This window comes from Poecilia formosa, unplaced genomic scaffold (genome assembly GCF_000485575.1).
Source record: "Poecilia formosa unplaced genomic scaffold, Poecilia_formosa-5.1.2 Scaffold173, whole genome shotgun sequence".
Taxonomy (NCBI): domain Eukaryota; kingdom Metazoa; phylum Chordata; class Actinopteri; order Cyprinodontiformes; family Poeciliidae; genus Poecilia; species Poecilia formosa.
Window position 1 is genome coordinate 642,287 of NW_006800112.1, and position 22,003 is coordinate 664,289.

Genomic DNA, 22,003 nt, shown 5'->3' on the forward strand with positions numbered 1-22,003 from the left:
AAAAAAAAAGAAAAAAAAAAAAGAAAAAAAAAAAAACAACTCGGGGGTTTGGAAAAAGATTTTTTGACGACAAAAAATTAAACAAATGGTGTGGGGGACAAATCAGGCAATATGTACATTTCTTCCAAACATAACACTGTTGTTAAAATGAGAAATGTCTGATAAGCAGACTGTTACGATTTTAGCAAATATTTTCCAGGATCTGGCCTGAATCCACATATAAGGAACTCAAAATCAGTCAATCGATCAAGCTTATTTGTACAGCACATTTCGGCAAAATGTTTTGCATCATAAAAATACAAAGTCAAAAATAAATGGGGGGGGATAACAAATAATGCATTTTGATGAGTTCTATCGCCAAAATCATCAAATAAATATGTATCTTCAAAATGCCAAAGAAATGTTATTGCAGCTATAATGATTGTTGGTAATATTTTTGCACTTGCATGAATAATTATTATTATTTCTGTTGTTTTAAATAAAGGTCTTCAGATCACATCATACATATGATCTCTAAGTATTTAAGTAAATAACATAGTGCTGAATAAAGGGGAGTATTTTTACTTAAAGGGTAGCACGTAGTGAGACTTAATAAAGGCCTTTGCCCAGCCCTTAAACAGGAGCCTCATGTGGACAGATGTTATCTCACTGGAAGCCTGTTCCAAAGTGCTGTCTTGTTGCGCTCCACTGGAGCATTAAGATGATATAAAAGCCTTAGGTACAATAAAACCGACATAAAAAAATTAATACAGTTGATTTTAAAAAGCATTAAATAAAAAGCAGTCACAGTTATTATAAATCAGTGGCTCTGAAGTGTGCATCCTTGTCAAAAAAAAAAAAAGGACCACAAATTATTGTTTCCACATTCATTAATACGTTCATAAAAGTTCTACTGAATCATACAAATAATTAGTTCAAAGCTGCTAATTATTGTGTGTTAAATAAAAGCATAACTTCTAAAAATCTGTTCTTCCTACAAATCTATCTATACACAAAGATGCATAAACTTGTTTGAACCTTCAGAAGATTAGAAAAACTACAGACCGTTTTAAAAAGATTGGCAGAAAGTACGGCTTCTTGAAGGCAACATATATTTAAGAAAAAGGAACGATTGAAGACTTTTGCACGGTAGTGTTAGTGGTGCTGGGTTACGGCTAAAAATGATCACTGACTTTGTGATTCATTACATCTTCTGTCATGTAAAACCACCATCTGGAGGTGTTAGCGGGGTTAAAATGTTGATTTTCATTTAACACGTCGCCTGCTAATTAGATTTGCAGCTTGTTCCTAAGGCTGGAAACTTGCTGTCGGCGTCGACTGGGCCACCTGTGCTTATAGCTGTCCAATAATAAAGCCAGTTGCAGATCCAGAAACGGCCAATCTGACGCTCTCCACTGAAAGCTCCCTCTGTTCCTCCCGTTTCACTCGGGTTCTGCAGAGACAGCAGGTTGAGTCTTTCTGGCTCAAACGGGAAGAAAACGAAGCGCCGGCCAACACGTTTGAATGTTCCTTTGGCTTCTTTCGCGTACGGCGTCCGCACACACTCAACCTCGGCTTTAACGTGCGCCGCGCTGCCAAGGCAGAGGTCTGGCGTATTTGGAGTGAGACAGATGATGGTGAAGAGGCTGCTGTTTGTTGGCACATGGGAGTCATAATCCACCGAGCAAATGGGATCTGAGAGGTCTGGCCAAACAAAACCGGAGCTTCACAATTACAGCCGAGCTCGTATTGTCGCCTGCTCAACACCGAGCCGAGCCTGGAGTCGGCAAACAGCCTGTTTGAGGAGTCCAAGCTCACTTTTGATGGTTGTTTTTAAAAATAAACAAGTAAAGTGTTTGAATTGAGCATGACTCACGGCCCGAGCCATCTGCCCCCCCGCAACACAGCCCCCCAAAATGAAAGTTGTCTCTACAAACTCCGTGCGCCACGTCTGCACATTGAGCACTGATCCGAACTGTTCGTCTGGGCTAACACGCATAAATAATTCAGGTCTCATTTGTCCACAGTCGATGTGAAAATCCTGTGAGCAGAATGAAACAACTTCTGCAGCTGTGAAGGATTTACACAAGACGACTGGGCAACGATTTTCTTTAACTGCTCAGCAAGTCCTCAAGCCCGGGTGGTAAGAAGACCTACCTGATCTGTGCGTTCTCTCACCACAGACACTCCTCGAGAAGTGTGTAAGGACACAAAAATGTCACGTCTTGAAATGTAAATACAGCGCCGGAGATGGAAAAAATTAAAGGGTCTGGACGACTCCTTTGTGTTTTATGAGCCCGGACATCTAATTGCCTCAGTTGGATTGTCTCTTCCGGATCCTGAGGACGTAGTTCCTCTTGGTAAATCATCACCAGAAGTGAAGTTTGTCCCTTTTGTCTCACTGGAGGTTCTTATCCTACTATTTTCTTTAGAGATAACAGTTGTTTATTAGGAAAGGCACTCAGTCCGTTTCTAATAATTCAGCTGACTAAAACAGTTTTTGGCTTGTGAAGCAGGTTTAACATTGACAAAATGTGGCTACTTGTCTTGGTGGGGACGGTGCTGAAAAAAAGTGAAAACAGACAGTAGATCAACTACAGGAACTCTGGTAGCAATTATTTAAGTTGCGTCAAGTAATTAAAGTTGCCAGAACCTCAATATGTTACTTGAGGTCATCCATTGGCTAATTCTTACTTTTAAAGATGATTCTTCAATTTTCTGACCTCTTTGTTGGCTAAAATATCTGACTGTGTTATCATTAACCTCAGAAAACTTCTCCCAGTTTAACAATATATTGCACAAGCTAATAATTCACCATCTTATTGTGCGCCTACCAGCTTTACCCTCAACCAATCAAGCTGGTGCATTTTATTGATCCCCAGTAAAAACTTCAGCCAGTACAAATGTGTGGTCTGTTCTTAAGCAGTAAAGTTAGGAACAGTGTTTGTTGGTTAAACATTGTGAGCTTACCTCACTCTTTTCTGAACCTATGCTCATGTCCATTGATCTGGATTAATTTGAATTGATTATCAACTCATGACAAAGTAAGGTAATTAAAACACGACTGAAAAAAAAAACAAAAAAAAAACAACACATCCGTGTCATGATCTCCAATGAGAAGTTAGCATAAGTAATCAATTGAAGCCCAAAGTAACAACTTATTGCATGTACATAAAATCTCATATATTGCGGTCATAACACATGCTATATCGACTGACGTTGAATCTGATATTGCAGATGTGACATCGTACAGAGTCACCTTGCGTGATTTGTGCTCCCAGCTGCTTTGATGAGCCTAAATGTATATCCTGCTGCATTCAGGGTTATTTATATGCATATGTAATTTATATGTACACCAGACATGGCGGGAGGAGAAAGACGGCGCTCACAAAATAACACTGTTCATCATATCACCTGTCCACCTCCACTTGTCTGTCCGTCTCTCTGCCCGGTCGGCTCGTCTCTGCGTCCTCGGACCGTTTTCTGAACATGAATATCTCTCCACATTTATTTTTTCATCAGAAGTTCTGTCAGCTCTGTTTTTCCCCAACGGCAATTTTTTTTTCTTTAGAAGTTGACTGATGTGCTCGGCCATCAGCCATCTATCTGTGATGAATGAGGCTCAGGAACAATTCTGCTCTGTCTAATACATCATTACCTGCTGCCCCGGCTTGTTCCCTTTCATTTTAGATGCATGTGTGTACATACGTTCATATGTGTTTGCTGTTTTTTTTTTTTGTTTTTGTTTTTTTTCTTTTACTGGAAAAAAAAGCTATTTATAATGCCACTAGCGTGGATTTAAATTACTTTTAAGAGATCATTTGCACAATGAGGTGTTTAAATATCACTGTCCAATTACGAATAAGATCATTTTCATTTCCCTTCAGTCAATAGAAACTGCAGTGATGACAAATGAGTTCCTCAGAGCTGACTTGTTGGAATTGCAGGTAGAAGTTACTGGATTCATATAATTGCACTGATGGGATTGTGCCGGCACACCTTTTGGTCACGTCGACCACGTTTCCTCCTATGGTTTTAAAGTTGCAGCCTTGTTGGTCGGTGAATGTGTGTTGGTTCTTCGGTTGCCTGTTTAAAGACATTCACAATTTTGGTGTCCTTGTTTCTCTGCTGCTGCGTCTGATCTCACCGACTGTCTTGTGTGTTTTGTCTTGTGTGCCGCAATTTCAGTTGTCTGTGGGAATGACGACATTTATATCACGTACCGTCAAGTGAGGCCTATCTCGAGGGAAATCATCTGGAAACACGACTTTATTCCTTGTGTGGCCACCTGGATTTAGTCCCCTGTAGGTCCCTGTTGCCTACAGGGCACTAATGAGCTGACTTAAATGGGCCCAAGGTCAGAAAATCTCCAGAAGGAGATGCTATGAAGGTATTCTGATCAGATCCCGCCCATCAACCACACTCCTCTAGCAGTGCTGTGAAGTGGAGCTGGTAACCCACAAAGTGCCCAAATGACTCGTATAAAGTTTTCGGATCCGTCTCCTGACAAATTGTCGATTTTTTTTTTTTTTTGGTGCAGTGAGGATCCCTTCCTGACAGTTACCTGTAGATCATTTCCCCTCTGCGTCCGTCGACGTTAAAACAGCGCGCTAGCCAGTGGCAAGCTAAATCCAGCAGATTTTCAGCCATAATGAAGTCAGGAGCAGCAGCAATATTAGCTTTACAGGCCATTCTTTTTATCTGCTTATTAACGGAAACATTGTCAGGCGGCAGAGCGACGCAGCGAGAAGGTTTCTGGGGCGCAGGGAGCGGCGCTGTCGTTGCGTGGGGTATGATGGGTAATGGGCCCACAGATCCGAGGAGATGGATAGTGTAATTAAGCACTAGAGAAATTAGAACCCCTTTGGCTTGAGGTAAAAATTAAATTGAGCTCTAAAGGGTGCAGGTAGAAGGAGCACTAAGGTGGAGATTTACAATGTGATAAGGGTAACTGAACACTTGACAGCGTAACTATGAGATGCATTCATTATATATAAGCGCATAAATAAAACTCCACTCATTCATACCCTACAGTGAGGTAACTAAAGAGCTTGTTAAATATCTGAAAGATATAGATGCTGCTGCTGTTTATATACATATATATTTAGACAGTTTATTAAATTTTTCTTCTGCTGTTCTGCAAACTATAATAAAATCCACTATAAAATACAACAAAACATATTGGAAACTGAAGCAAAATGTTGTATTATAAATGGCATTGAGTAAAAAAAAAAAAAAGGATCTTCCACAAACAGCCAGTAAAATACAGAGTACACTTCTAAAACAAAAATACCTTTTTAGTGCATGAAAACATAGTGATAACGCCCTTTTGTTAAAATTGTATATATTTGTCAGAGGCTGGTTTCTTTGCTTAAATTCTGAGTTTTGGATATGTTCCATTACAAAAATATCTAAGAAAATGATAAAAAAAAAATAATAATAATTTGTGCAAAGCTGAACTGGAGTGCCTCTTGTGGCGATTGGTAGTAAAACTCCACTCGACTTTTCATCTTACTTATCAAGATACAACATGGCACATGAAAGAAAGAAAAGTTCAGAATTTGAAGTTTTAAGTGACGAGGGAGGAGAAGGACGGCTCACACAGTGTGAAGATGAAAAGAAACCTCGACAGAATAGAAACCCTGAAGAAATGAGGGAAGGAGACAAACTGAGGTTGAGATGAAAAAGATGGACGAGATGAGTACAATAAAGTTCTTGTTTTTAAGATTTCTTTTCTTTATAAAACCTGGGATAGCTGAATATTGATTTATTTTAACATTAAATGTCAACATTTACCTCACCGGTAAGGTTTGCATAAATTCATGACAGAGTTTCATTTCACTTTCACTTACATATTTCTGCTTGATGCGAACCTCTACCTTCCAGCTGAGTCATTTCTGTTTCACAAACCTCCTGCTGTCCGTGTCGTTTGTCATTCATCTCGGTGAAAGCGTCTCCTGGCAAGCGCATCGGCGGAAGTTAGCATTCATTTTCCTAATATAATCAGTTCCAACAAAACAGTCCTTCCCTTTAATAGGGTCACGCTAGTCGCTGTGCGTCTCTCTCGTTGCCGATCGTCTCCGCATAGATCAAAACAAATCCTCACTGCCATGAAAGCGGCGTACGCCGAAGAAAATAATGTGAAAATGCGAGTTAATAATAAAACGGGAGCCATGTCTCTCCTCTCGTCTTCCTCCTTTATCTCGTGCTGCTGATCTGTTGAAGAAGGTGTTGCCTGGCAGCTTTAATCCTTTTGTTTTCCCCTGACGGGCCATCGACTGTATCTGTTTTCATTACTTATTGATCATGTGTGCCCCTGCCCTCCGTGCAGAACATCTGAAATCTAATTTCCCGTCCTATTGTGCGGCACGGCCTACAGAGATGCAAACTGGGGAAACTTTGGAGGTGAAATTAGCCGCCATAGTTGGATACTCTGCACTCCATAATCAAACAATTAAATTACTTTAATTTTGAAAGGTGTTAATGTTGCTTGGAAAGTTTCGGGGAGGACCACTTATAAACCATTGCAAAAATAGACAGCAGTCCTGAAAACACAATACCGTAATAGTTTGAGTGTTTTGTTTGTGGAAGTGGAACTTGAATGCGCTGTAGAAGGTGCGGATAACGAGAAAATATTTCCTAACGCCTCATTGGGCGTATTGTGGCCGGTTGACTAAAAGCAGCTAAAATTAGCCCTATTTGACTTGGTGCTCCCTTTGTTTATTTTCAGCTTGATGTTGCTTCAGGTGGGCGAAGTGAAGTGACAATATTCCTGCTGACAACTCCACAGTCGAGTAAACTTATGTTTAAATCAGCAGGCCTGACAGATTAACCACACCAAATTATTATTATTTGATCTTTGACCTGATTGGTTTGGAAGAAACATGAAACATTTGCTCTTCAAATGCAGAACTTCAGGCTCAAAGTTTATTGTGCTGTAAGGTACCACTTATTCTATCTTTTTTTTTTTTTCCATGAATAATTACTTCAACACTTTTGGCTCAACGGGGTTGAACGAAACACTGTCCTGAAGCCACTGGGAGAATTTTTGATCAAGTAAAAGCACAGCTGAGGATACAAACACATTTCTTGATAACCGATGCTGTTAAGCTCATCATCCTAGCAATAGCGTGCGTTATTAGACACGTATCAACCGTATCTCTCATGTCCGTAAAATCACCTCACTTCAGGGCGCCTCTGAGCGCAACTGTTTTGACCTGTGTTGACACATGTTACACATCGCCTCTTCATATTTTGACTAAATACATCTTGAACACATAGTTTGTGTTATTTAATGTTTCAAAAGACAGACCGATAAAGGAAGTTGGCAAAGTATCTTTTGAAGCATGCCATCAACTTCTGATGAGGCCTAATAAGGTGGGGCCAACGCCTTTTTGTTTCAATATTGACAATGCTTCATCAGGTCAGAATCTACCTTCACAGGTGTTTCAGCACCTCGCAAGGTTTCAACATCATCATCCTGCATTACCATGTTATCTAGGAATTCTGTAAATAGACTGACCCTTGACTTTCCCGACAAGCTCTGTGCAACCAACCAGGTCATGGACTTACACATAAAGAGGGAAATCCATACCCCTTCCAATTGTACCATATCTGATTCGACACATCTGTAAGTTTGCTTTAAGTTTTCGACGAGTGAAAGCCTAGGGCAGGTACAGCACTGGATTGACGATGAGGTATGCCGGACCTTTTCTATTTCCAAATCCTCAGTACCTGCTCAGTGCTGCCTCTCGTCACGTGTTCTTCTGACCTCTGAAAGAAGGCTTCTTCCCTGTTTCAGCGTCTTCCCATTTGGTCGTCTGACCCTGAGAGACGGTAGCAAAGACGTTCTGCCTCAGGAGTTTGCACTTCTTAAGCGGGGAGACGTCGGACATAAAAATGTGTCTCTGGCAGAACAACGATCCTTGAAATTAGTGTGTAGGGGAGAGAACAGCTGCATCCAATGATCGTTGTCAGCGGATGTAAAATAATAGTTTCTTTCCGATGTGGTGCACCGCTCTGTTTAAAGTTCCTGAAGCAATACAGCTCAATTGTGACCATGTAACGGAAATGGATGTTAGGATTTGACCAGGCTCCTTTTCTTAACGGCAACACTTATTTATACATGTCTTTTTTTTGACTACAGTTTATACAGATGGACAATCTTAAATCCTGAACAAATGATTCCTACTTTGACTGTCCATGTAGTGTTTAGATCTAATGTCAAACGCTGATCCGTCATCTATACAGTCATGCCTAATTGCCCGGGAGGACTTAATGAAATGCAAAGGAATGTTATTTAAATCCATAACCCTCTGCTGAAGGATAAGAGGAGTATACTTTATTTATGTAAGCTAATTTAGGAGCAAGATATTGACCAGAGATCCCAGTAATGAGGAGCCGGGTGGAGGGAGGGAGATCTTTGTCTTCTCCCAGCCCTAATGCTCTTTGTCTCCCGCCGTCTGCTCCAAGTCACTCTGTAAGTGTCATTAGGATGCACAGGGAGTCGCTCCAGCTAAATATTGTGCTGGCTTCATTTAGCACAGATGAAACCGTGACTCACTGCGGACTCATAGAGCAACTGAGTCACGTCGCAGCCCAAATCATCTTAGCGGGCTGCCAGAGAAGTTATCTTAGCAGCCACCAGCACTGTGCATCTAAAGCCTCCGAACCTATTAGTCCCTTTCTGGTGTGCTGTGTTAATTGGTGCTCAATGATTTCAGAGGCGGACTGACTGCTAGTCGGAGTCTCCGCTGCTCCGAGCCTCATTAACCAGGTGATTGTTCTTCTCTTGTGGAGAGACATAAAAGAAAGTCATGATCGCTCCTGGAGCTTTTTTTTTTCTTTAAGTCAAGTGCTGGTAAGTGAAGGAATACTGGAAAAATATGTGATACCTCTAAAGCTAAGCTGTTCTCTCTCCCGTCCCATAATGCATCTGTGGCTCAAACCAATTCGGTTTAGAGTCAGGTGGTCTTTGTTTAGTTTTTATTTCTCGTTTCTGAAATCTGTTGTGCTTGTGACGGAAATTTCACTTAAGTTGTTCAACTCGGGCTGAATTAGCTTTCTACCTCATTTGGTCTGTTTTATCTTTGTTTTTTTTTTTTGTTTTTTTTATTTTGTTTTTTTAATCCGCAGCTATCATAAACCTCATTCCTCCGAGCTACAGGGAGGCAATGTGCAGATGTGAAGGAGCAGTGAGAGTTCACCGTACATTACCTGTTCAGCACTGAGTGGTGGACATGCAAATAGTCTGTGCCAGGCCGGTAAGGAAGGAGACGGTGGAAGCACACTTATGCTTTCACTTCTTTCTTCTTTCATTCACTGAAGGAGTAGACTGTTTGGCCTAAAGGCTGTCCCTGATAGTTCAGGTATGCTACTGTCAGTGAGTTTGTAGCTGCCATCTCCGGTGTTTCCTCTGAATTGTCTTTTGCAAACAAAAACATTCTTAAGGTATCATCAGTCATTTACTCTGCCATTTTTGTCTGTTGAAAGCTACATGTCAGGTTGCCATTTAAACCTCTAAGTATTAAACGAAGCGTCGGCGATCCAAACAGATTTACAGTACCGTAATTCCTCCACCCTTTGCGCTATCTGAAAAATTCCAACGGTTTCTGAAAGATGAGACGTTGCGCTTTCCAGCCAATATCGGGTTATTACGGTAATTTCACCCCCACTGTAGCAGGGAGTGAAATTAATCTGAGGGCCACTCCTTTAGTAGACGGTAAATTGCAAAAATAACTGGCTGGATACTGGAAGTTCCAGTTGTTACAGATAAATTGGCAAATATATTTACTGACGGGACACTTAAAGAACTGCGTACAATTAAAATAAGCAAAAATATCCAGGTGGAGATTTAAAATTTAAAACATAAATGCTGTTGGTTTTCAAGGCAGACCCTTCCATTTAGTTTTTTTATTGTTGAAATAGAGTATTGTACAGTAATGAATGTAATTGAGACTATTCTATCACTTTAGTCCATCTCAACTCCACTGAAATTTATTATGAAGTTGAAACATTAATCAAAGAATAATTATCAAAAAAAAATTCTATAATATAAATTATAGAGATGATTTAAATGAATGATTTGAGGGTCAGTTCTTTTCACAGTACATTGTAAGTTAAATCGTAAATTACAATTTCTGCTAAAATATTGTTGCTGGCCTAATATTAAAGCCCGAATCCGTCATGTGTGAATATTTGATAGCGAAGTCGGAGTTTGAGCGTAATTTTCAGTTCAGCTGGTCCGAAGCCCGCAGCCAAACCACGAAAATGTCATTTTCCTTTTAATCAGTGCCTAACTGATGGCGTGCTGCAGATGTGACATAAACTTTCCCGTGACGCAGGTACAGTAGTTTTCAAAGTCAGCCTAGAAGCGCTGGTGTCCTTCATGTTTTAGACGCTTCCCCCCGTTCATCACACCAAATGAATATTTGATCAGCAGTCCTCCGCGGAACGTAACGATGTGCTGCGAAGGTAATTCAGCCGTCTGAATTGAGTGCGGATCAAAATCTAAACGTGCATTAAACCAGTCCTTGATAACTGAAGTTAGACACCACTGCTTTAGTGGAAATTAAAAAAAAAACATCTTTTTGATGGAGCTTGAGTTGACAGTCATGTTGGCCATTTATTATTAATGTTTATTCCCTCGTCTGCGGGCAGCTGAAGAAAAGGTGAATATTACTTGTGGCAACACACTGTGATTTATTTCAAAGTGCCTCCAGTTTGTTTCAGGGTTCGCTCCTAATTATCGCCGCTGTTGCGGCTAATGCATTTTTAACCAGACTGATCAAAACAGTTCCGCGCCCAAAAGGGACGGTCTGATTTGGAAATAATTTAGTTCCTGTGCAGGCCAGTGATCAGGATGTAATCAGTTCAGTTTTTTAGACCTGACACCAAAAGGCTTAACTTGGATGTTCTCTGGATATCGAAGCATTGCTGGACGACAAATGGACTAAGCTGCATACAAATTGTACCCTTGGCTTCTTTTTTTTTTCAGCTTCTTTATTAGTAATACACTTCATCTGTCAAAAAAAATTGGGGACTTTTTGGCGTATTTGCATAAATACATTTCTTTGAATATGCATTTTGCTTCCAGGAGAAGTTTTTTATTTATTTATTTATTTATTTTCGAATCTGGAAATAAAGTAGTGTTCATTGTGTTCAAAGGACTACACCTGGCCATTTGAAGCATACATTTATAAACGTGTGAAAATAGAGCTGCAAACAGAAAAATACTGCAAAGCGGTGCAGCGTGTTCTTCAAAACTTATTTGAAGACTTCATGCAGCTTTTAGAGATTCACATCTTGTGGTTGCATCTTATTTTGTAATTATGAACTAAACTCAGAATATGATCTTAGTCTCATCCAGAGAGTGGCTGGCAGAAAAAAACAAACTTCTTGCTAATTAGATCAGAGTTAGTTCATTAGATCCTGTGTCAGAGGCAACATTTGTCCCGCTATCTTAAAAACTATTAGTTCGGTTGATTGCATTTTCTCTTCCTTTAAAAAAAGAAAAAGAAGAAGAAAAAAAATCACAGACACGCAGACGATGCTGCTCTCTAAAGCAGAAGCTTTCACATAATAAAGATGGATTCGGTGCACTTAGGCGACTGACTGTTGATGATCTCGTGTCCTCGGTTTGTTCTCAGCTCTGAGGGAGTCAGCCCGAGTTCAGCCAAGTTTGACTCATCAAACATTAAGCAGCAGGATTCCTGCGACCTGCCAGCTGTTCTCCTGCTGCTGTTTTCCTGCTTTTTCCTTGAAGGCGACCAGCCTTCATTTTATGCTCCTCTGCCTCAGTACGGATGCCTCTTCTTCTTCTTTTTTTTTTTTTTTTCTCCATTTCATCTTTTCCCCTGGTGGGAGCTCAGTCATAACACTCCTGCTGTCCTTTGAAGCATTTCTTGACCTTTTAGTCCGGACAGATCTTCTCCTGCAGAGAAACTTGGGCTCTAACTGGAGATGAAAGGTGTCTAAAAGGCTTAAACTACACCTTTTTGTCTGAACACTGCAGGTGAAAGAGCCTTCGCACGGCTCCAGTTTGATGTTGGGAACTCAAAGTTGTTTGGAAGTAGTTTTCTTGAGGTGAAACCAAAACCAACCACGGACATCGAATCCGCGATGAGGGAAGACATCTCTTTTCGAGAAATAACTTTGAAGGATTTGTGTTGTCTGGCGGGGAAGCGGAATAATTTCAGATTTTTTTTTTCTTCTACATATATTGAAACATATTGGAGACATTGAATGAGAGAAAAAAAAACTGAAAAATAATTTGGTGAATTATTTTACTTTTAAGCTGATTGACTTAGTAAAAACATTACAGAACCTCTTAGTATCTGTGCAGCTCCCTCTTCAGCTTGGATTCAGTTCTCGACTCTTTGGTCTGGTTCTCTGAACACCTGCTCTTTGTTTTTGTGGCGTTCTGAATGCTTCGGGTTGTTGTCGTGCCAAAAGATGAAGCATCTCTTTTATGTGACATATGGAACAAGTCAACATCCAAGTTCCAGAGGAAGATGATGCTGATCCATGCGCCATGATGCTGCCACCGCTGTGCTTTACTGTTGGTAGGATGTCCCTTCAGTGATTTGCTGCTTTGTTTTGGTACCAAACATACCTTTTGGTTGCAATAGACCAGAACAAATTTTCCCACAAACAAAATTGAATACATTTCAAATTGAATAGAGAGACGTTTGTGGGCTTTATCCTAATAAAATCTGGACGGATTTGATTTTTAAAACTGTGTCCCGTCCTGCTGGTACCTTAAAGTAATTTGTTAGAACCAAAGATGCGTACGTAGCCTTGGGGAAGAGATACAAATGTGTTGTGCAGTTTTTGTTGCTTTCTGTCATTTTAAATTTTTTTTAGTTTTTTTTTGTTCTTGTAACAGTTTGACGTACCTGCTTTAAAGCAAGAGCTCTCCAAGAGGAGTCAAGGAATTTTGGTATTAAAATTTGGATGAAAACTTATTTCTGAACTCACTCTGTCTCTTTTTTATTGTATCAGTGCTTTCATTTTGTTTTTAATATTCATGTTTTGGGATGATATTGGTTTTACAATATCTGCCAGAAAAGTAATTAAAATTGTGCTTACGACTGCAATAACTATCTGAGAATCTGAGAATAATAAACGTGTTCCATCAAAATGCACAGCATCATATATATTTATTTTTTTTCCACAACAAATTATATTTTATTTTGGTTGGCATTTTTGCCACAATTGCTTTAAATTATGACCTTTTCCAATTTTTTTCAATGCCTCATAATTGGCTGTGGCACTTTTGACTATCATAAAGGATATGATTTTATTTTATTTCATTTATTTTATTTTTTTTGTACCCATAGTTACATTTGGTCTGCAGCCACGAGTTCATCTTCACATACACATTTCAATTTAGATTCCACAAAAAACTAAACATACGGAAAACTGGCAGCAAAATGTAGGTGATGAAAGTTTAATAAGGCTTTAAGACCCAAAGTCGTGGTTCAGATAGAAAGAACTGAAGCTGCTCAGAGAACGAGAAATGTCCAGCCAAGATCTATAACTGTCTGCTGTTTCTCACTAATCCCTCTGCTATTTTCTATCCTCAGAAACGGGTCTGGTATCTGGTTCAGTTTAAATAACGTCACATTTTTGAGTTTTAGTGAAGATTCAATTCAAGGCCGTTTGTTGTTTTCTGTCTAGACCGTCTGTTTGCAGCAGTGAGCTACTTCCACACTGAGGTCACATGCCTACATCCGTGTTTTGTGTGTGCGCAGTCGGATGTGTTTTCTTGGGTTTTGCCTGTTTAAGATGAAATGCAGTGGGTAGCTGACACCTGCAGTCAGGGCTCTGTTGAAATCTGTGAAGGCCATTTTGTTCTCTTTTTTTGAACCGTCTCATGCGATAGGATGAGAAGGAACTTGGTTTCTATTTCTGCAGTAAATCCTACTTCATTTGGGTTGGCAACTTGCAGGTGAAAAATCTCCCAGCAAACAAAACGCATCAATTATAATAGTTTTTGTAGTTAAGCTTTCACTTTTAGCCTCCATAATATGCTCTAGTGACGTCATTGGACTCTGTTTGTCCTATTTCTCTGAAAATCGAGGAATTATATATACTTTATCTCTCTCGTCTCCCTTTGCAGCCTGCGAGCTGATGAACCAGGGCATCCTGGCGCTGGTCACCTCGACGGGCTGCGCCTCGGCCAGCGCCCTGCAGTCCCTGACGGACGCCATGCACATCCCGCACCTTTACATCCAGAGGAACGGCGACGGCTCCCCCAGGACGGCCTGCCAGTTCAACCCGAGCCCCGGCGGGCAGCGCTACACGCTGGCAGCCCGGCCGCCCGTACGCCTCAACAACGTCATGCTGACGCTGGTGGAGGAGCTGCGCTGGCAGAAGTTCATCGTGTTTTACGACATAGAGTACGGTAAGGGGTCGACGCATTTTGCCTGCCGCTCTGGTGGAACCTCAGAGGTAAAAATTCAAGGGCTGTGCTTTAGCGGAGACGATTGCATTGGAAATCAAAGATGAGACAAAACAGCTCTGTTCCAGAGAGCATAGTTTGGAATAAATTATTTGTATTCTTATCAAAATGTTCTCCCCTTTGCTAATGCATGTGTTGCTTTGTAGCTACACTTTGCTGTTTTGTCCCATCCTACTTAAATCTGCTGAACATTTGGATATGATTTTACTTCTGTTGATGGTTACTTTATTGAGGAAGCATTAGAAATCTCTCGTTTTGTTTCTGCATATTATTTTTTGAACAATCCATAAGGCACGAGCTGTTTCCAATTATTCTGTTTCTTTTCTCACTCTGGACCAATTGAGCGTGTGAATTTGCAACAAATCACAAGTTGTGAAGGTGACAAATTGACACATTGAACTGTTTGTTGAAGACCGCCGCATTTTGAGTGACTCGATTACGAAATGGTGAAATGAGCAGCACTCCTGTTTTCTGCTCCAGTTCTCTGAAGCCTCAGTAGGACTGACTTAAACATTCACTTCTGAAGTTTATGGATGTATTGATACAAGTGGGCAAAAATCTCTCCGTTCCAACTCCAGATGGAGCCTAGCTTTAGCTAGAGGTGATCTTGGTTTTACATCTGACTCGTGATGAAGCCCCTCCCGTCTGCTAAATAACTGAATCCACCTGAATTGGATAATATTTAAAAAGTTGATCTTTTAATTTGTCACACTCTACTTACCTAGCAGCTGATGCTCTAGTTTTTTTTTTTTTTTTTTTTCTCCTTGTTGTTTGATATAATACTTGTGCAGCTGCTGGCAGAGATGGGGTTCATACAGATGTTTGCTTTTTTTTCTGCTGCACTTCGTGCCGAGTTACGTTTTTCTTTTTTTCTGATTTAGTCTGAGGAATCCTTTTGTTTTGATGAAACACATTTTGTTTCACCAAACAAAATGTGTTTCATCTGAACATCGCCGGTTTCCATTTCTCAGCGTCAGCTGTGATGTTGCGGTAACTCTGCGTCTCCGACCGTATTGCCACATGGTGCCTCTGCCTCTTTTTGATGACTCACCAGCTTCTGGAGACAGATGATGCAGCTCTGCTTGCAGAAACACACCGGAGTGTTTTCCCTCTGGCTGTGGAAGCCAGCTTTTCATTTGTTTGGAGTTTCCTGACTTGCGCTCTATTGTTTCTGTAAGCGCCCCGCTTTATTCTTGCATACCGTCATTTTAGATTCATTTTTATATCCGAAACATTTCATCCCACCTGATTTACTACACTTTTTTTTTTTTTCTTAACTTTGTTTGCCTCATGAACTCTGAGATTAGCTGAGAGCAAATCATTGAAAAACCATTAGGAAAAAGCTCTAAGTGCCTCAATGATTCCCACTGTTTCCAGGCTGGGAGAGGTTGTTGCAGTGAAACTTTAGGGCCCGGTTCTCCCGCATGTTTGTTTGGAATAGCTCACTTTGATTGCATCTTAATGAAATCACATTAGCCTTCATGGGTTCTTCAGTGTGATCAATAAGGGATGGTGGCAATTACAATACAGGGACACAGAGCGATGCGGGCGCTTAGCCTCTCGGATACTCTCTTGCAGGCCACAGGGATTTCAAGCTAAGGCATCAGAGCTACATTAGAAACCTTAGAATGATAAAATGAACAAATAGAAAATATGGGGTACTTTCTCGCATAATGTTAAGTCCTTAAAATGCGTAGGTGCTCTAAAATGATGGTCCCCAAACTCTGTGGCGCTTAATGCGAAGAGCCACCTTAGTGACGGAGATAAGAAAAAAAAAAAAAAGAAACATTGTTAAAACCTAGCAAACGTATGCAGTCTGCTGGGTTTGGATGCATGAACGATATGAATAACATCAGGCAAAAAGGCGATTCGACCCACTTAGCTGAGGTTTGAACGAGGGAAAAAATAACCTATATAGGAGTGTTTATTAATAAATGTGTTAGAATGTAATATCTATTCCCCTCTAAAGTGCCCTATGCAACACTTCAACCTCCCACTGCTGTCAGTGAGATTCACCTTTACATGACTCTTCGCATAACCAGCTGATTCAAAGAGAGTAAATAATTAAATGTTTAAATGACTTCCGTGTATCCTCTTAATCGCTTCATTACATTCCACAGAGTGTCTGCGGAGCGGGTCTCACCTGTCCAGGATATCTTTAGTTATAGTTCTAATCATTAACTTCGGCAAGTGGGTTGTGGTTGTCCTTAGCAGCTGATCTTGATTTTATTTTATTTTTATTTTTATTTTTTTTTTGTTTCACCTTTTAGTCCCTAGATAAACATTTATTCACTGACTTAAACGCTGAATCAAAAGCATTTAATTCGATGTTAACTCTGTGCTCTTGGTGTTGGATGTCAACCTGATGGTCATTATTGTTTTTAAAAATCCTGTTAAGTTTGGTCTTATTTTGGATTTCACGTCTCCTGCATGCACATCGTGAACTTGCAAGTGGTTTTATCCGGAAATCTTTGTACCGCCAGAGAGAACATTTTCAGATGCTTTCTGCAGGTTTGATAGCGAATTGTTGTCTGTGAAAACGTTAGTAATACTATAAGAAGTCAATCACTGGCCTCACTTGAACCACTCTGAGTAAATTGGTGCCATGCTATGTTGTCTTCTGCAGCCTGGATAGTAGCGTGAAGCACTGAATGTCATTTGGTCACATGCTATTTGATTTAGTTAAAATATTGCCTGAAGCTAGCAGCACTAGCTGAGCATTGATCAGCAGTCAAATCAACCATATTTGGGAAGTTTGAATTAAAGCTGCTTTGTTTTTTTTTTCTGTGAAAAAAAAAAGCAGCTTTGTTGTTGTTTCTGCCTAATGATGCTGCTGCCAGAGGAAAGAAGTTGTAAAGTTAAAACTTTTAATATTTTTATTTAATGACCAAAGTTCTTTTAATTTGAATGAATTATACCGCTTTGTGTTTTTTCCTTTATTTGGGGTTTTAATTGGAGGGATTCACAGACTAAATTCAATAAAAAAATAAAAAATAAAAATAAAAAGTATAACAGCTTCATAAATGTTGTAAATGCAGCTTGTGCAGCACAGTGTGGGGTCCAAAAACAAGGGCTTTATTTATTTATTTTTTTATGAATTAATTTATTTATATTTTTATAATGTGTCCGTTCTCTCTGGTGGTGTGCTTAGGAACGTTGTAGGAGACGCAGCAGCTGCAGGTTCAGTGTTATCATATTTCTGGTCTCCCTGCTGAGCTGATCTCAGCTGTTATTACTCTGAGGTTTGTTGCTGCTCTGTTTCTCTTCCCATAACGATCCCTCCATTTTCTCCGAGGCTCAAACGGTTTAACACAACCGTTATTATATTTTTTATATTTTTATTATTATTATTTTTTGCTGCGAGATTATTGCGCGACATAATGCAGCTTAAAACCCTCAATGCAATGAGCAAGCGGCAAAAAAGGTTATCGATGGAAATACGGCCTTTGTGAGCCGTTTATGACCCGTCTGTTTCCAGCTTCTGCATCACTGATAGTCGAAAATTCCCAAACACGTCTGTGACACTCTGCTTTTATCTTTTATTATTATTATTATTTTATTTTTATTTTTTTGCTTCCTGGAATGCCAGAGTGTTTTGCCAGCAGATAACATTACTGATAAATATCTGGGTTTACCATTGAACTGAAAGCTTTTTTTTTTTTAAAGATGGTTTCATTGAGTCAAAAATTTAATTAAAAAGAAACAAAAAACGTGATTAAAATCATATTTTTTATTTTTCCGCTGTTGGGGAGAAAAATAGTCACCTCAACTATGAAACCGAGAGCCTGTGGACAGATTTAACAAACAGTTTGCCTTGATGTCAGGCTGCCCTCTAGCTCTGATACGAACACGTGCCAGTCAGCGTGATGAGAGCTCTGGGAGAACCTCTGGTCCCGGCCGGGTCAGCGGGGGGACTCTGTCACAAAGGACTCCTCAGCTGGGCGTCGAGCTCAGGCTTTTATTGTGACGGCAGGTGGGGAACAAACGGACTGAACTGTCAACCATCTGGGCATTTTTGAAGGATGAAACACAATAACGCACTTGAGTTTTTGTTCCCGTAAGAAGGAGATTTTGAGGAAAGATCAATATCCTATCAAGGGTTTAGAACGATATTAAACGTGTTTTTTTGGGGGGGTTAGCGGGAGCTGTATGAATTTTGTAGCAAATCCTTACATAGAAGCAGAATTTTGGAGGAGACTTTTTGAACCCGAATGAATCGACTCGACAGAATCCGCCACGGTGCTTGGTCACGTTTTGAAGCTTTGCAGTTAATCACATGAGATTAATTGGTGAGTGCTTCACAGCAGGTGGTTCGATGGTCCTCGGATCTTGTTTATAAAGTTTCTCCAGCAATTTTTCTCCAAAACTGTGAAACAGCCGGTTTGTGCTTGAAAACACACAAGCTGCAGCCTATCATCATCCGTTGCAGGGAGCTGAGCTTTGTAGGTTTAAGGCGTCCTCCGACGTCGTGAGAACTCAGCGATGCCGTTGAGTTCGAGGCACATTTTATTTAGAGAACTCATGACGTATGAACAGCTTGACGATATTGTAGCTCTCTCAACTTCATTTCAGAAGCAATGTTGATATTATTAGCTTAAAAATCCATACACTGAAGATGCTTAGCTGATGTAGTCCAGGGATTATAGATTCAAAAATTCACTATAAACCACTGTATTTTGTGTGTGTGCGTAAGTTATGTAAGGATTTGCGCTATTTTAAATCTCACCACAATATGATATAATCGATATGTCGGTCTCATTGAGTTCACCAACCCAGTAGTAATCTCATTTGTTTTTTTTTTCTTCAATCAACTTTTGTTCTCTTAAAAATCCCAGAAGTAAATCTGTTTCTCACTTCTTCAACTTGTGGCTGTCGCAGATGTGGACACAGCAGCTGAAACCACCAACCAGGTGCGGCCGTCGCAGCGTTACCTCTGATAGTGTGACCTGATGCACCAATCAGCAACAGGAGATAATGTTTGGCTGTAATGGAACAAGATGTTCTTGTTTTTTTGTTTTTTTTTACAGTATTGTAGGAATAAATCATATAAAACAGATAAATAACTGCAGGGTTGTCACTCCTCGGTCCTGGAAGCCAGTAATCAGCCGGTCCAGTCAAACGGTACGTTCCTGTCAACGTTGGGAACACGGGCAGCAGCGCTCTTTGTTCTTCTCGTCTGAGGTGTGTCTGGCTTGTCACCCGGCAATAAAAATGATGTCTCCCTTTGGTCTGTGTCACATCAGCAAGGGCAGCCAACACTTACTGTACTGGGTATTGGATTGTGTCGTCGTGGGTTAAGGATCTCGAGCCACCTTAACTAACCTCACCATGGATGACCTGTCTGATGCGGAAGCAAGGGAAATGCCTGGTTTTTGAAAACATGAAACATTCAAACATGGAAATTGCCAATTGGAAATAGATATTATTGCATGAGAATTTAAATCAGACTCACATTGCAATGCTTTACTGTTTGATAAAAGCCTCTTTTTTTTCTTTTTTTTTTCTTTTTTTTTAAGAAACATTCTACAATTTTCAGCTGGAGAAAAACAATCCGTCTCTTCGTTATCTGAGTCTAAAGGGAAAACAGTTATTTTTTAGCAACATGCAAAACAATGCTGGTGACAGCGTATCGTTAATAATCATTTCTGGATATCTAGCCTTACACTGATCCACCACAAACTGAGATTTTCAAAATCTTCCACTTTTTGGTCGCTGAAAAACTCAGAAAGTCGTTTGTGAATCTTCACAGTCTCTGAAAAGGCATTCGCTGAAAAAACCACCGTGTTTACAGCAGGACTTAACGCCATCCGGTTGATATGGACACCAACAGTGTTTTCCAGCCGAGCCAGAAGTGGCATTTGTGGGATCAAGAGGAAATGATCAGCTGTGCACGCGGCTCAGTGCGAAGCTTTGAACAGCGTAAACCTGCGACAGGTGATATCAACAAACTGTGAAGATGAGTCAGCTCGCTAATTTGATGCCTAACAAACATTTTAATGATGCTGAAGTGTTTTTTTTTCTTGTTTTTTTTCACTAATTGGATCAAAAACTAAACTCCAGATTTTAAACATTTTGACCGGCTGCTGGCCTTTATAAACCAGCCACACAAGCTTCTGTTGAAAGCAGCGGTTTCTATAGATCAAGTTCAAAATCGGTGCCGAGAAAGAACTAGTTCATCGGTTCTCGATGAAATGCTGCACTTCTTTTTTTTTTTCTTCTTCTTCTTTGACCCTTGGAGTTTCAGTACCTACACAGATTTGCATGCGAGTATTTGCTGCTGGAACAAATCATCAAGAAGTTTGCTTTATAGACTTTAAATATGAAACGACTTCTGCTGTTTGTTTGTCACTGAGCAGGTAAAAATAATATCTGAACGAGTTCAGTTAGAAAAGACATACAGGTGCGTCTGCTTGGGACATCAAATGTCCAGCAGTTTGTGGGACTAGATTTAAATCACTTGCGTTTCTGTCTGTGTCTGAGTGTTTTTAAACACTTGCGTACAGGTTTGAATCGTTTCCGACAGAGATGCGCAGAGTAATGAGGCAGCGCTTATTAAGTCTCAGACTCCGCATTCAGTCAAACTCCATCCCGACGAGTTCCCTGTAATTATTCCGACACCGCAGCAGTCACAGTGGGTTCTTATGAGCTTGTGCGTCTGGCTTTCTTGGATTGTTAAATGGACCTGAAGCACCCGCTTTAGAGCTGATTTAGATTATTCTATTGAAAATCATTTTTTAAGTGGAAAAATGGATGTTTTCCATGTCTAGTGTGGCGGAGACATGCTGCGCTGTGTGATCCCACTGCAGCGCTTGGCAATTAACTGAGGCAACATCAGGGTGTGTGTGTGTGTGTGTGTGTGTGTGTGGAGAAAATGCATTTAGTCTCAGTTTGTTTTCTCCGAGGGAACACTCTAATGTCTGGATGTTAATCATCCGAGCAGCAGGGGAGGGGCGTGGATGCTAAAGTGCTGAGATTTAAGCTTTTGATTTGACCCTCTACGCTGGACTTGAGGTGAGTTCAAAGGTCGGCGTCCAAATTCTTTTTCAGAACATATTAATCAGAATTTTTTTACTTCTTTTTTTGTAAATATAGCATCTGGCCATTTCGTACTTCATCGTTACTGGTTGCTTTGAGGCCAGCATGTTTGGCTGTGAAACTGAGCAATGTGCCATGAGATGTTTCATACCTCCTTCGTCATATAATTATTGAAACTAATCTATAATCGCAGAGAAATGGAACGGAAAATAACTCTGATGAATGTTTTACACCAGAATGATGATGATGATGATGATGATGATATAATGCTGTTTTGGAAAAATAATAATGATGGTATTTAAATGTTAGATTAGAATTCATAATCTCTACTTTGCACCATATTTGTTAAAATACTTCAATGACACAACAGTTGTCTTTGCACGAAAGTATATTGGTATAAAACTGTTCATGGTGCAGAAGGGAAGTATGAGAAGCAAGGGGAACAAGTTATTAACTTGGTCCCCTAAATAAAAAAAATAAATAAAAAATCCCCGTCTCACCCTCTCTCTCTCTCTCTCTCTCTCT

The 22,003-nt window shown here is 40.2% G+C and overlaps 1 protein-coding gene across 2 annotated transcripts in view; it reads left to right on the forward strand.

The window, feature by feature from the left end:
- Positions 1-22,003, forward strand: part of grid1b (glutamate receptor, ionotropic, delta 1b) — a 473,055-nt gene that overhangs the window by 255,440 nt on the left and 195,612 nt on the right. For both annotated transcript variants that reach the window (XM_016678067.1, XM_007565215.2), the window contains exon 3: positions 14,102-14,386. In XM_016678067.1, the coding sequence (XP_016533553.1) occupies positions 14,102-14,386 (285 nt within the window). The remainder of the gene's footprint in view (positions 1-14,101; positions 14,387-22,003) is intronic.